This window comes from Musca autumnalis, unplaced genomic scaffold (assembly GCF_047663935.1).
Source record: "Musca autumnalis isolate F117 unplaced genomic scaffold, ASM4766393v1 scaffold_1, whole genome shotgun sequence".
Lineage (NCBI taxonomy): Eukaryota > Metazoa > Arthropoda > Insecta > Diptera > Muscidae > Musca > Musca autumnalis.
The window spans coordinates 13,904,679-13,921,352 of NW_027411644.1; the positions used below are offsets into that span (position 1 = coordinate 13,904,679).

A 16,674-nucleotide genomic window follows, 5' to 3' on the forward strand; every position below is an offset into this window, starting at 1 on the left:
AAAGGAATGTTAAAAAATATTTTTTCTTATAAATTATAAAAAAATTAACTAACTTAATATAAAAAAATAAAATAAAAAACTTATAATAGTTTAGTATATATTTCATATATAAATTCTTAATTTAACAATTAAACATAATTTTTTAAAAAATAAAATTTTATATTAAAAAAAGAGAAACATAAAATTTTTTAAAATTTAAATTATATACAATTGTCTTGGTTTCTTTTTTTCAAAACAAATAATTACAACTAACAAAGACTAGGGTGTGACAATAAAAACTATTTTATACAAAACTAAAAATATTGGGGTGCCAAGAGTGTAGGGGGGAAAATTCATTAATTTAAATGATTATATAACAATAGCTTCTTAATAAAACATAACTTAAACAATAAACTTTGGTTTTTAAAAAACATACGCTCAATATTGTGGAATATTTAGATTTTTTGTTGTCAAACAAATTGTTTTAACTTATAAATGAAATCATAAAAAAGTTACACATAGACACAAATATTTTTTTTTTGGTTTTTAAGATTTTTTGTTTTAAAAATGTTTTTTGTTTTTGTATGAAAAAATATTGTATACTTTTTTGTTGCAACCTTGTTGTGGTATTGGTGTGGTGTGTTTTCTCTTTGTTGTGAAATGTAGACCTAGGCTAGAATTGCTTTTTTAAAAAAATCTTGCTTTTCTTGAGCTAGGCCAATTATGGAAAGTTTTAACTTTTTTTTAATATTTGTTTGTTTTTGTATAGCATAAAAAACTCTGCTTTAAAAATATTGTTTTGTTTCTTCATTTTGTTTTTAATAACAGGAAAACTTTGTCTATGTATAAATATTTCAACTATGCTCTTTGTTTTGTATGCTGGGTTGCGTTCTGAGGTCGTTAGGTAATACAGTTTACACTAGGCTTGTAAAGTCCTTTAAGCTAAGATGTGTGTGTGTTTGGAGTGTAATGTGTGTGTGTTGGTGGTCAAAGAAAATTTTTTGGTTTGCTTAAGTTCTCCTTAACAAATGCCATTTCTTTGCCATGGCTTGTAATAAAGAAAACCTCCATTGCATTGCCTTAACATTTAGTTTAGATTTTCTGTTTGGCTTCCTATTTTCTTTTTTGTTTGTTTTTTTTGCATTTTCAGGGAATTGAAATTGGATTTTCTTTCCTTGCTTCAATTTCCCGTTATGTGTGTGGGATTTGCTGAGGATGTGTTTCTGTGTTGAGGGTATTTTTTTCGTGTATCATTTTTGTTTGATCCTGGTTGGTAGTCGTGTTTTCATGTGTTTCACATTTACTCCAATTGTTCCAAAAAATTTGGAGATTTAAAATATTCGGGTACTGGATCGTCGAGACGTGAGATTATTTTATAGATTGATTTCTTCCACGATTGTTCTGTATCTTTGCCACCTTGTATAGCGCGGAAAAATTCACGTAATGTTTGCTCCACCACAAAACGGAAATTTTGGGGAACCTTTTGTTTTGATTGAAAAAAAAACAAATATAACAAAAAATTAAAAATATTGAAATTAATAAAGGAATTTTGATTTTCTTTTCTTTTTCGAAAAAAAAGAAAGTTGTAAGATAAATTTAGAATAAATTGTTTGTTTGGATAATTACCTCGATATGATTATTGCGATTGTAGTGTAAATTCAAGACTCGATAGAGTTCACTATCGCCGCTAATGTGCAAATCTTCGGCACATTTAACACCTTCGGTAACAGCTTGACGGGCATATTTCTCCATTTGTATATAGTAGAATTCTCTGTAAAAATCGAAAAAGGGCGAATATTAATAAAAGTGAAATAAAATTAAAAGTAATTAAATTTGGGGCCTAAAAGTATGCTTTATTAGTGTTGTGTAATATTTTCCTAAAGGTATGCCATGGTTTTGTGTCTTCTTTAGTAATTAACTTATTCTAAATGGCCAAAAATTAAAGGAAACTTATAAAAAGTCTTAAAAGTGTGCTTTATAAAGGGTCACAGTGTTCTACCAAAATATTAGATTTGGTATATTGTTTATTTTGAAAATATTTTTGAATAATTTAAATTTTAAAATATTTTACAGTATTTTTTATTGTTTTTTTTTATATTTTAAATTTTAAAATATTTTAAACTTTATAATATTTTAATTTTTTGAATGTTCTAAATTTTTTAAATATTTTAAATTTTAAAATATTTTACAGTATTTTTAATTTTTAAACATTTTTGTTAAAATATTTTAAATTTTATAATATTTTCTTTAATAATTTAATTGTTTTTAATACTTTAATTTTTCTAAATATTTTAAATTTTAAAAATATTTTTGTTAAATATTTTAAGCTTTAAAATATGTTTTTATATATAATTATTTTACTGTATTTTAAATTTTGAAATATTTTTTGTTAACAATATTAAATTTTTAAATATTGGGTTTAATTATTGTTTGGCTGCAGGCTTTTTAATTAAAAATCGAGTGTTTTGATTTTTAAGTTTTTATTTCCAATATTTCGATTGGATTCTCCAATCATCTTCAGGGAATTGAGAGAGTTGTGGTAAGCTTGCTACCAAGTTCTTCCTTCAACTACTTGGTAGCAAGCTTACCACAACTCTCTCAATTCCCTGAAGATGATTGGAGAATCCAATCGAAATATTGGAAATAAAAACTTAAAAATCAAAACACTCGATTTTTAATTAAAAAGCCTGCAGCCAAACAATAATTAAACCCAAAAATTTTACGAATAAGGCAAACCATACTCTCATAAATTTTTAAATATTTTTTAAATGTATCAAAATTTTATATATTTTGTTTAATATTTTAAATTTTTAAAACATTTTTTTTAATATTTTAAATTTTAAAATATTTTAAACTTTATAATATTTTAATTTTTTGCATGTTCTAAATTTTTTAAATATTTTAAAATATTTTACAGTATTTTTAATTTTTAAACATTTTTGTTAAAAAATTTTAAATTTAATAATATTTTCTTTCATAATTTAATAGTTTTTAATTCTTTAATTTTTAAATATTTTAAATTTTAAAAATATTCTTGTTAAATATTTTAAATTTTAAAATATGTTTTTATATATAATTATTTTACTGTATTTAAAATTTTTAAATATTTTTTGTTAACGATATTAAATTTTTAAATATTTTTTAAATGTATCAAAATTTTAAAATTTTTTTTAATATTTTAAATTTTAAAATATATTTTGTAAATTTTTTTTTTAATATTTTAAATTTATAAAATTTTTTTAATTTTATAAATTTTAAAATGTTTTTTTTTAAATTTTTAATGTTTTTTTAAAATAATAAAATTTAGAATATTTTTAAAATTGAAAATATTTAAAAAAAATTAAAACATTATTTTTTTTTTAAATATTTTAAATTTTAAAAATATTTTTGTTAAATATTTTAAGTTTTAAAATATTTTTTTTTTATTTTAAATATGTAACAGTATTTTAAATTTTTAAATATTTTTGTTAAACATTTTCAATTTTAAAATACTTTAAATATTTGTTTTATATTTAAAATTTTTAGATATTTTAAATTTTATTATATTTTTAACATTTTATTTTTTTTAAATATTTTTTTCTTTTAAATTTTAAAATATTTTTTTTTTATATTAGAAATTTTTAATTATGTAATTTTTTAAATTTCATTTCTAAATATTTTAAAATATTTTGTTTATATTTTGTAGCCTAAATTTATGCTTTGTAAAAGGATTTGGAAACATTATCCTAAAAGTATACTACAAACTTATTCCATTAAACGTTATCTAAACATGAATTTGCTTCTTCCTAAAAGTATGCAACATCTTTGTCTCCGTTTGTTTGGAAATCAATTTGCTTAAGACCTGATAATGATTAAAATCTTTTTCCTCTATTCAAGAATCTGTGCCTTTCTTTAAAAATCAGTTTGTTGTGATTTTTGTTGTTCTTATTCCCCCCAGCCCCAAGAGACTTGTGCCTGTTTTACACCGAACAACAACAATGTTCAATAAGAAAAAATCATCATCCTCAAAACATCTGCAGCAATTGCAAATCGCGTTGTCTTTTGCGCCAATGTGGTGTAGTTGTCATTGTTTTTAATCATTTCTTGTTTGTGTTTTGTTTCACTGCTGCCTACTTTTAGGTGCAATCAACAATAAACGTTAGCTGCTGCTGCTGCTGCTGCAGTATCTATCTGAGCATCAGAGTCCTTGTCGTAGAAATGTTGTTCAGTACCACAGGGGAATTTGTTATTTAGCGCGTTTATAATTTGACATCTAGCAAGTTGTCAGGCATGAGAAAGACAACAAAAGTTGAAAAAAAACCGGCAGCAACAACGAACGACAAGGACTGGCAAAGGATTTGGTGTGAAACGCCACCACCACCAACAACAACAACGATGACGACGACGATTGCAGTTTTATGTGTGAAAATGCTTTTTATTGTTTGGAAACGTCACAAGAAACAATCTTTTGAATTTCTATTTGTTATGCCAGCAAGTGAGCTTAGGGAAATCTTGAAATTAGCACGATTAAGAGTCTCTCTATACATGTGGTGGGGGGGGGGGGGGGGGTTGAGGGAACGAAAACAATAACACTATACCAAGTGGCGGAGATGGAGAAAGAATGGCAAAGAAATCATGTGTGTCATCAAATTGAACTGAACAGTTAAACGATGTGTGTGTGTGGGTTGGGTACACACACACATGTTGTGTGTTTGGGGTAGGTTAGTGCAAGAAGAGTAAACAACAGTGAGGCCTAAAATTAGGCAATGGAATAAAATAAAGTAAACTAAAATAAAAAAATAATGAAATAAATTAAAAAATAAATAAATTAATTAAAAATAAATTAACTAAAAAAATTCAAATAAAATATAATAAAATAGGGTTAGCATTTATTCCCAAAAGTATATAATGAAATGTTTTTGGAGTAATTGTGATTTTTTGCCATATTCTCCAGTAACAAAATGTTGACAATTTTTTTTGTCTAATTAACATTTTAAATTTGTATTCTTATATATTTTTTTCTTGTAAAATGTAAACCATTAATTTATTATTTTACATTCTTTAAGAAATTTGTTTAATTAAGAATTCTTTGCTTTTTTGTTTCTTTGTTTCCCATCATAATTATCATCCATTTGCCTAATTACTATGCCTAAAAGACGACTTGAATTTCTTTCAATTTGATAATTTAGCCACAAAGTAGGCACTTTGCAATAGAGGGAATAACAGAAAGGTACACACACACAGATAAAAGTTGTGCATCCTAGCTATCATCTCTTCGTCATTCAATCTCAATTGAATTCTTTCAAGCCTACTTTTGTGTACGATGCCTGGCTGTGCTTGCTTGCATAAAGCAAAGAAAACAAATAATGATATTTCTTTGTTGTTGTTGTTGTTGCAGCAGAAGCATCAGCAGCAGGGGCTTCTTCATAATTTTAATTAATATTCTGCTTGTCTTCATCTTCTTCTCCTCTTCTTGCATTGTGGGAGCGGCAAACAAAACAGTACAAAAAAATATGGCAGCAATAGCAACTTATAAGCTAATCTATGCCTAAAGCTTTTACTAATTAAATCCCTTCGCTCTGGCAAGCGCCTCAATCAACAGCCAGTATTATCATGATACTCAATGTCCCAGTCCCAACCAGTATTAAGTCTCAGTCTCCAATGTGGCCATGGTATTATGGCAAGAGTTAATAAGAATACTGCAAATATTGTTGCATACTTTTGTGGATTTTGAAATACAGAAGTCGGGGCAGGGCGGCGGTTTGAGTTGACGATGTTTTGTTGCCATTTCTTGTGTGTGTGTGCACTCCCACAAAGAATCGCACACCCAAACAAACACACAGTAGAAATGAGCCATGCACAATGTCATAAGAAACCCCCTTAAGAACTGCAATCAGTTTGCTTGATTTTTTTGTTGTTTTCCTACACACAGAGAGCTAAGAGACAACGTCATTGTCGTCATCGTTGTTATAAATATTAGTAGAAATGTTTGTGTGTCGCTGTGGTTGAATATTATTAATAATTTCTTGCTTTCTTTCAGTTTTTTTTTCTACTCTACTCTTGCACATTTGAGATTTATTAAAAATTCTTTAGATACTAAAGAGACAAGAGACAAATGCACTCGTAACACAGGCAGACAGACAGACATAATGCCTTTTGCCAAAGACAAAGAAAGTAATAACCAAACATGTAGAAGAAAAAAAAATAAATATAATGAATTGAAACTCCTAATACATAAAGGATTTAATAAATTGCAAAATAAGGAATTAATTTCTCTCAGGGAAAGGGTGAGGAAATTTCCAAGTTGAGGGAATGTGGGGGAGATGAGGAGTGTGGTAAACAAAGGCTAATTGAAGAAGATTAGGGGCTGTGTGATAATTAACTTTTCTATGCAATGCCTCAAAGTAGGCAATAAATTATTAAAAATAGATGGATATGTATACATCCATGCTTCGATTTTGAAGATGATCAGAGCCAGACAAATATTTAGTAGTGTTATCTAATTATTTTGCCTAAAATCAGACTATATTATTTTTTCTTTCCTAAAAGTAGGCAATGTAATTTTATTTTGACAAAAATTAGGCAGGATTATTTGATTTGCCTAAAAGTAAGCAGAAATAAATTAAAATAATGAAATTTAGCAATAATTTAGACGATATTATTTGATTAGCCAAGAAAAATAATTATTGGTGTTACTTAATTATTGGCCAAATTAATATATACTCTGTCAGGGGACTTATTATCCCTTCCTTGCCTAAAATAAGGAAATTTTAATTTTTGTCTTGCCTAAAAGTAGGCAATAAATTTTTATTTTGAAAAAAATGGGAGATATTATTTTGGTTTGCTTAAAAGGAGTTAAAAATAAAATACAATAAATAAATTTAGACAATGTTATTTCATTTGCCTAAAAGTAGGCATCAATAAATCAAGAAGCATATTTAGTGGTGTTACTAAAATATTGGCCAAATTAATGCAGATGGCTCATTATCCTTTCTGCCTAAAATAAGGCAATATTAATTTTTGTCTTGCCTAAAATTAGACAATGAAATTTTATTTTGACAAAAAAACCTGGGCAATATTATTTAATATGCCTAATAGTAGGCAACAATAGAAAACAATAAACTAATTTAGGCCATATTATTTGGCTTGCCTGAAAGTAGGCATCAATAAATCCGACAAATATTCAGTTCTTTTACTAAATTACACTATTTAAAATGTTTAAAAATTGAACAATGTTTAAAATTTTAAAATAATTTTGTTAAATATTTTAAAATATATTTTTTAGTTATTTTATATTTTAAAATATTTTTCAATTTAACCACATTTTAGCCGATAGGCTTAGATCCTAGTGCTATTTTTTTTTTATAATTTTATTGTAATTTTTTATTACAATAAATATTCGAAAAAAAAATATTTTTGTTAATTTTTTTGCAATATTTTAAAATTATTAAATTTCTTAGGAGGGCTTACTATCTTTCCGCCTAAAATAATTCAATATTGATATTTCCTGCCTAAAAGTAGGCTATGTAATTTTATTTTAACAAAAACTGAGCCATATTATTTTGATTTACTTTAGAGTACGCAAAAATGGAATACAATAAACAATACTATTTAATGTGCCTAAAAGTAGGCATTAATAAAATACAATAATTTACGAGCCTTTGTAGGTGCCCTAAAAATATTTTTAAAAATCCACGAGCCTTTGTAGTTGCCCTAGAAATATTTTTAAAAATCCACGAGCCTTTGTAGGTGCCCTAAAAATATTTTAAAAAATCCACGAGCCTTTGTAGGTGCCCTAAAAATATTTTAAAATATTTTAAAAAATCCATGAGCCTTTGTAGGTGCCTAAAAATATTTTAAAATATTTTAAAAAATCCACGAGCCTTTGTAGGTGCCCTAAAAATATTTTAAAATATTTTAAAAAATCCACGAGCCTTTGTAGGTGCCTAAAAATATTTTAAAATATTTTAAAAAATCCACGAGCCTTTGTAGGTGCCCTAAAAATATTTTAAAATATTTTAAAAAATCTACGAGCCTTTGTAGGTGCCCTAAAAATATTTTAAAAAATCTACGAGCCTTTGTAGGTGCCCTAAAAATATTTTAAAAAATCTACGAGCCTTTGTAGGTGCCCTAAAAATATTTTAAAAAAATCTACGAGCCTTTGTAGGTGCCCTAAAAATATTTTAAAAAATCCACGAGCCTTTGTATGTGCCCTAAAAATATTTTTCAAAATCCACGAGCTTTTGTAGGTGCCCTAAAACTATTTTTAAAAATCCACGAGCCTGTGTAGTTGCCCTAATACTATTTTTAAAAATCCACGAGACTGTGTAGTTGCCCTAAAACTATTTTTAAAAATTCACGAGCCTGTGTAGTTGCCCTAAAACTATTTTTAAAAATCCACGAGCCTTTGTAGGTGTCCTAAAAATATTTTTAAAAATCCACAAGGCTTTGTAGGTGCCCTAAAAATATTTTTAAAAATCCACGAGCCTTTGTAGGTGCCCTAAAAATATTTTTAAAAATCCACGAGCCTTTGTAGGTGCCTTAAAAAATATTTTTAAAAATCTACGAGCCTTTGTAGTTGCCCTAAAAAAATTTTAAAAAATCTACGAGCCTTTATAAGTGTCCTAAAAATATTTTTAAAAATCCACAAGGCTTTGTAGGTGCCCTAAAAATATTTTTAAAAATCCACGAGCCTTTGTAGGTGCCCTAAAAAAATTTTAAAAATCCATACGATTTAATTTTTTATTTTTTATTTTGAGAAAAAAATATTTGAATATTTAGTATTATTTTTTGGAATATCTTCAAACCCTCCTTCCCTGCTTCCTTCTTCTCTAAGCTGCAAATGAACAACATGATACAGAAATTCAAGCATTTTTTCAACACTAAACTTAAGTGTTGTTAAGTAATTCACAAGAAACAACAACAACATTATTGTCAACCCAAGTGACAACTTTATAAAGAAAGCACGAGAAAAGAAAAACATTAAAGGACATTAGCATTTTGTTGTAATACAAAAAAGGCCTTTTATGTACAACTAAAACAACAGGCAAAGCCCGGGCTCCAAAGAAAAGCCACTTAGGCAAGCAATTTCCCCAAAAGAGGCGCGCCTTTATATAATTGAAATGCTTAAGTGCATTTTAAGGACCAAAGATCCTTCAGTTTCTTCTTATAATTGTATGCCAACATACATGGTAGCCTTTTGCCTTTGTATGGCCCAACATGCATAGATATGCAGTCAGGCGTATGTATGCCTGAGATTTCTATACAAGCAAGTCCTTGTATATTTTCCACACACACATACATACATACATGTGTATATAAAATGTCATCATAGAAGAGACCCGTCGTTGACAAGCTAATTAGTTTATTTAAGATGGTGGAAAATTTTGTGTATTTTTCAAGAGAGCTTCTTGCAATTAAATGGGGATACAACACGAACAACAACAAAAAACACATACTAGCAACACTAGCAGTTTGGTTATAATTATATTAAAAATAAACACATTCACACACACACACCCACACACTTGGAGACTCTTCTAAAACAAACACACTCAAGGATGCGCGCTGAGCTAACATGGCCACTTACAAAACACCCTCAAAGAAAGAAAATTGCATCAACACCCAGTAGTTTTGGGAGGGTGATAGAGAAGAGGGGGTGCTCCACAAAAAAAAGGAATTGAAAGGAAAGGCTTATAAAAGTGCAGCAGCAGTATAGTCGTCATAGTGTTAGATAGTCTAAAGGATACTTAGGCATTTACATAACATATTCATATGGGTGCTTAAGCCAAGCACCCCCCCACCCATCTCTTTCGCCCCCTTGCTGCAACAGCAAAATTTCGCCACGAAACGAAGAACTGTCTTGCAGTGTGCATATTTAGCAAAAAAAAAATGGTTGATGGAGGTTGTTCATTCTTTTTGAGGTTAAGTGTACTTTTGCAACAATCTTCATAAGCTGGTGGTACTTCTTCTACTTCCCCTCTCCCCACCTACCCCTTTAAAAAATAGGTTTTTTGCTTTTTCTTGTATTAGTGTGAGTAAGGGAAAGAAGGTTGTTTTTCTTGTTTTATGAATGAAATTGCAAGCAAGAAGAAAATGCGTTATGGAGGGGGAGGTTTGATATTGACAAGCTTATTAATAATAATATTTACAAAACTTGAAGATTTTCAAGTGCTTTTAGTATTAGAAAAATTATTTATTGAGATGAAAGAATAGGAAGCTGATAGGGAAACTTTCTTTGGATATGATGTTAATTAATTTAATATAACTTGAGAATCTTTCAATGGTTGCGTTTGAAATAAATATCAATTAGAAGTAGTTTTATTCCATTCCACACTAAAAATGTCCATAAGAAACTTTTGAGTTTGAGGGGAAAAAGGGAGAAGGGGGGCACCTTCACTTTCGATCTCTCCCAAAAACTCCAAAAAAAGTGTCAACATTTTGCTTCGAAAATACCTCAAAGTACACTTGTGCCAGACACTGAAAATAACACATGAAAATTTTTTAGTTTTTAGGAGAGAGCGGAGGTGAAGGAGCTCCCTTTCTCCCTTCTTATCCATAAGCTCAAAATATTTTCATGAACATTTTCATAGTGTGGCACAAGACGTAGTTAATTTTCTTCTTTGAATTTTCCAAAGCCAACTTGTCTTGAACTCACGTAGATATTTTTGTGTATAACTAAAAACCCGCATTGTATTGAAAACAGTTTTGATGTTCCACTTTTTTTTATTTTTTGAAAATAGAAAACCCTGAGTTTCTTCCCCTTCCATCTGCAATGTGACAATGTATTAAAAGTAAAAGTATGCATAAAAAGATTATCTTTACTGTGCCCTTATATTGTTGTGTTGTATAAGCAGCAAACATTTTGCCAGCCAAACATCCCGCCAAAAATCCAACAATTTCAAATTTCTTAAAAGTGACAGCTGTTTTGGGCCACTGGAAAACCCAGAACCAATAAAGTGTGCCACCAAGAAAAGAAATAAATTTTAAAAGACAATGAAAAGAAATCACCTGGACTGAGATTTCTTGGCTGGCTATGTGTGTCACGTAAAGGCACGGCACACACTTACCCCTAATAGCAGCTGCTGCCGCTAAGCACCTTTTTAACGTCTTGCAAGACGTTGGTTGCATTGGAAACAAAAGACCCAACAGAGTGACTTGGTTTTAGGGTATGCTATGCAGAGATTTCTTTCATTGTTACCAACATTACCTTTTTATTGTTTTTGCTGTTGTTGTTGTTTTGTGCGTGTGAATTTGCACCTTTCCCTTAAGATTTGTGTCTTGGATATTCCTTGTGCGGATTTTGCGCGTTGTAGTTTCTTACACAATACCAGGAGGGTAGTTTTAAAATTTCTTTTTCTTAAGATTTCTTTTCTTGCTTGTTTAAGGGTTGGTTATTTGTGCAACCTTATGTGTATGGGAATTTCCATAATAATAGGGTGTTCAGGAGAGGGTTAGTTTATTTTGTCTGCCTTATGTGGCTTATATAAGTTAAAATGGGTGGGAATCCCAGTGGCCTTATGTTTCCACTTCTTTTCTTCTCTTTATCGTTGTTAGTCAATGAAACTTATCATTATTATTTATTTTTTGTTTTGTTTTCTCTTTTTCCTTTGCTTTTTGGCAGTGGCAAAGTTAAATGTCTTCCGGTTGTGAGAAAAAAGTAACGGAAATTTAGAAAAAAAGGACTAATTTCATTTTGATCAAGAAGTTAAGCGCAGGGTTAAAAGTTGTTTTATTTAATCAATTGATGGAATTTTTATTTTGTAAAAGGAGTAGTTGCTTTTTTCTCTGTGAATTGGGTTTTTTAATTACGCAGCGTAAGACATTTGACATTATTAAGGCAGAGGGGGTTATTAAAGGTTGATTATTGGCCAGCTGTTGTTAATTAGCAGCAGACTGTAGTTTTGATTAATTAACAAAAATGCTACTCTTTCAAACTTCTCTACGAACGAGCACCTTTGTAACGAATTATTCACTATAATGCATTTTTTATAAAACAAGAATATAAATTCCCACACAAAATAGTCTTCTTATAATTAATGAATAAATACCTACTTAAAAACTTGTAGTATATATTTTTAGTATAATTGGAGCAAAAAACTGAATTTTTGAAAATATTTACTTCATGTAATATCTTCTAAATTTAAAGAAATTTTCTGTAAAAAGCAGTATGCCCATATGCACTCTCATAAAAAATATATAAATTCCCACACAAAATAGTCTTCTTATGATTAATGAACAAATACTTAAAACACTTGTAGTATACATTTTTAGTATAATTTGAGCAAAAATCTGAATTTTTGAAAATATTTAATCATGATATTAATCAAGATATTAATCTTCTAAATTTTAACGAAATTTTCTTTTAAAAATCAGAATTCCTTTTCACCCCATTTCAACCAATAATCACATTTTTAAAAAATAAAAAATTAAAATTTTGCTTTTGTCCCTGAAGCATCACTTGTTAAACAATTCCTCAAGCAGTATCCCCACAAAGAAAAGTAGAAGCTGCAATTGAAATGCATTGAGAATGCATTAAAAGAACATTAAGACAATGGCCCACACACATATAAAGAATAAGAAGAGCCACAGCAGCAACACCTTATGGGCCCATATGCTCACTTCACTTTACACAATTATCTTACGAGATAATAAAGAAGCAATTAACAATTTGCATATTATGCAAAATTATTAAATATACAAAGCCACTTTAACCACACTCGAAAATGACGAAGACAATGACAACAATAACAAAATGAACAACAAAAAACTCAAACTCTCTAAGATTTAGCAGCAGGCTTCATTCACATAGGCAGTCAGCCAAGCAACCACCCACACCACACCATTCAATTGCACACACAAAATAACCCCACCAACCAAACAAAAACAACAACAACAATAAAATAACCAACCACCCACCCATTGGGTCGTTCGTTCACACATTAACGAACCAAACAACCAACCAATGCCATCTAAGCAAATCTAAATACCTTGCACACACCCACACCATATTTATCCAACAAGCACAAGTACTCACACCAAGCCCCCCACCCCCTCCACTCCTCACTGATGTGTTGTAAGATTTGCACACAAAAGAACCTAACACAATTGTCACATATTGAAAGGAAGAAACAAACAAACATTCATACACACATTGGGGAGAGTGGGAGAATGTGGAGCACACATCATAAACGAATTTTAATATAAACGAATCCCATATATTCGGTAAAACACACGACGTCTCTGTATATTTCTCATTGAATGTGAAACACATTGCATTCAGGGAGAGACATACGAACAAACATTCTATTGGGGTCTCACATTGTTGTTTGGTAAAATAGTAAACATACGATGTCTCTGTATGTTCGATAAGTCTCTGTTGATAACACGAAAGTAAACGACGTCTCTGTGTAATTCTTTTTGCATTGTTTGTTGGTCACCTAACATAAAGGTAAGGTAATGCCTTTGTTGTGGGTGGTGAGTGTGAAAGAAATAATGGGAAGCACATCAAACACGAAGACGAATGTTAACGACGTCTCTGTATTATTTTCGGCACCTAACATAAAGAAATTGCATTTATTGCTATGGGGGAGAGTGGGAGAGATATTGTTGTGCACAATATTAACCATTCGCCCAAAAGTGCGGGAAGATGACTATGTTACGTCTCTGTTTCTATTTCTAAGGTATTATTTAATTCACCTAAAATAATTGTTTCATAAAGAATTTCATTACTTTTATTTTTGTAGATATTAGGGTGGAGGGGGAGAATAGGGAACACATCATTAGACAATCTGCCATATATTTGAGAAAACAATTATTTTTATTTTTGAAGTATTATTAGGGTATCTAACTATGAAAACACATAGTTATATTGGGGAGGATCGAGAGGGAGAATATGGAACACATTATTAGACAATCTCTTATATGTTTGAGAATTTATTGTGTGGACGTCTCTGTTTATTTCTAAGCCATTATTTTTATGCACTTTTCAACGGAAAAAGGATTTTACATACTGTGTGTGGGAGGCATGGGGTGTGGGGGTTCGTCACACAGGTGCATGAGTAAATTCAATGCTATTTTAATGTGTGTGTGTGCGTGTATGCGTATTCACAAGTATTTCAAATGCTTTGCTTATGTTTAGTCACTTAAAATTGTTGGTTGGTGGTTTTGTTGCTGTCCTAATAAAAAACGTCAACAAGAAATAACAAAAACAACAAAAGAGATTTGCCTCTTTTTTGTGGTGATATAATGCAAAAAAATTCTATTAGGCTTTTGACACCTTCAGCTATTCTTGATGCACAACAGCAACAACAACACATGATGGTGCTGTGTGCACAAGAGATGAATAAGTGAATAAATGCCTGGAAATTATCACAAAAAAATGCAGAAACGAAACAAACGGAAAATGCTAATTAGCTTTGCCACACATCACACACACATACACAAATGATGGGGTTAGCAGGTTTTTTGTGTGTGTGTGCAGAATTAATGGGGAAACGCATTTTTTAGACACACATCATGGGTGCATGTGTGTGGGCAGCAAAAAGAAAGGGGTTCGAAACAAAGATCTCAACTCCTAGAGCAATTTGTATTAAGGTTTTGTGGAAAGCAGGAGTACATCAGACTAATATTGGGTCGTTTGAAAATAAAGGAAGAACATTAAGGCGAACGAAATAGCTGTAAGACGTTACGAAACCAAATTCGTTGGAATTACTCTACCAAACAGCTGTTATTGTATAAATTGTGATTTGATTGAAAACCAAAAATAAATCAAATATAAAAAAATAAATAAATAAATAAATAAATAAATGAATAAATAAATAAATAAATAAATAAATAAATAAATAAATAAATAAATAAATAAATAAATAAATAAATAAATAAATAAATAAATAAATAAATAAATAAATAAATAAATAAATAAATAAATAAATAAATAAATAAATAAATAAATAAATAAATAAATAAATAAATAAATAAATAAATAAATAAATAAATAAATAAATAAATAAATAAATAAATAAATAAATAAATAAATAAATAAATAAATAAATAAATAAATAAATAAATAAATAAATAAATAAATAAATAAATAAATAAATAAATAAATAAATAAATAAATAAATAAATAAATAAATAAATAAATAAATAAATAAATAAATAAATAAATAAATAAATAAATAAATAAATAAATAAATAAATAAATAAATAAATAAATAAATAAATAAATAAATAAATAAATAAATAAATAAATAAATAAATAAATAAATAAATAAATAAATAAATAAATAAATAAATAAATAAATAAATAAATAAATAAATAAATAAATAAATAAATAAATAAATAAATAAATAAATAAATAAATAAATAAATAAATAAATAAATAAAAAAATAAATAAATAAATAAATAAATAAATAAATAAATAAATAAAAATAGTAATTTGTCAGTTTTTCCAACGAATTTGGTTATAATACAAAAATTTTATACATCAAAGGAATTGGCTGAACCTATTTTTTAAATTTTTCTTAGTTGACATAATTATATTTTTCCTATTTATTATAATTTTTATTTTTATTTTATTTTCAAAAATTTCAAACATGCCAATAATTTTTTAAAGCCTAACAAGTTAATTTCTTTTTCTTTAATTTTCAATTTTATACGACACTGTGAAACATAATGTATATGACTATATATTTTTATATGACTATATATTTTTATACCCTCCACCATAGGATGGGGGTATATTAAGTTTGTCACTACGTTTGTAACTACTCGAAATAATCATTGCAGACCCCACAAAGTATATATATTCTTGATCAGCGTGCAATTCTACATCGATATAGCCATGTCCGTCCGTCTGTCCGTCTGTCCGTCTGTCCGTCTGTCCGTCTGTGGAAATCACTCTAGCGTCCGAACGGATTGACGTAGGTTGATGAAATTTTGGGAAAATATGTTATATTTACGTAGGACTTTTGGTATTGAAAGCGGGCTATGTAGGTCCACGCTTTCGTATAGCCCCCATACAAAATGACGCGTGACGCGTCGTCGTTTTAAAGAATTTTTAAGATATTTGGCCCATTTTACCACCGAATTGGTTGTAATTTGGTACTTTGTGTCTCCTGAGGCCAAAAAATATTCCTACCAAAGTTGGGTTATATAGGTCCACGTTTTGGTATAGCCCCCATATAAGGCCCCATATAAAGTACGCGTCATTTTAATATATTTTGAATGTATTAGACCCATTTGACCAAAGAATCGGTTGTAACTTTGTATTTTGTGTTTCCAGAGGCTAAGAAACATTTCTACCATAAAATGTTTATATAGGTCCACATGTTGATATAGCCCCCATAATACAATATCTCCCGATTTTCGATATTTTGAACGTTTTAGCCTCATTATCACACCGATATGGCTGAAATTTGGTATTTAGTCTTCTTTAGGCGTATAAAACTTTCCCCCAGAAATTTGTAGGTATAGGTCCACGCCATCATATAGCCCCCATAGAACGGTACCTTCCGAATTTCGGTATTTTGAAGGTAGTGGCCACATTAATCCACCGAAATGGCTGAAATTTGTGGTGGAGGGTATAAAAAGTTCGGCCCGACCGAACTTAACGCTTTTCTTACTTGTTTATATTAAAATATTTGTTTTTTATTTTTAAAGTAAGCCCAGCTTAATCACAGATTTGTTGTTTTCAAATTTTAAAAACAACAGG

At 28.9% G+C, this 16,674-nt stretch overlaps 1 protein-coding gene across 1 annotated transcript in view; it reads right to left on the reverse strand.

The window, feature by feature from the left end:
* Positions 1–1,232: 1,232 nt before the first annotated feature.
* The window catches only part of LOC141393968 (homeobox protein prospero-like), a 227,806-nt gene continuing 212,364 nt past the window's right edge, over positions 1,233–16,674 (reverse strand). Inside the window, exons 8-9 of the mRNA XM_073967646.1 lie at positions 1,606–1,750; positions 1,233–1,459 (exon numbers count right to left, since the gene is read on the reverse strand). Of these exons, the coding sequence (XP_073823747.1) occupies positions 1,280–1,459; positions 1,606–1,750 (325 nt within the window). The 3' untranslated portion in view covers positions 1,233–1,279. The remainder of the gene's footprint in view (positions 1,460–1,605; positions 1,751–16,674) is intronic.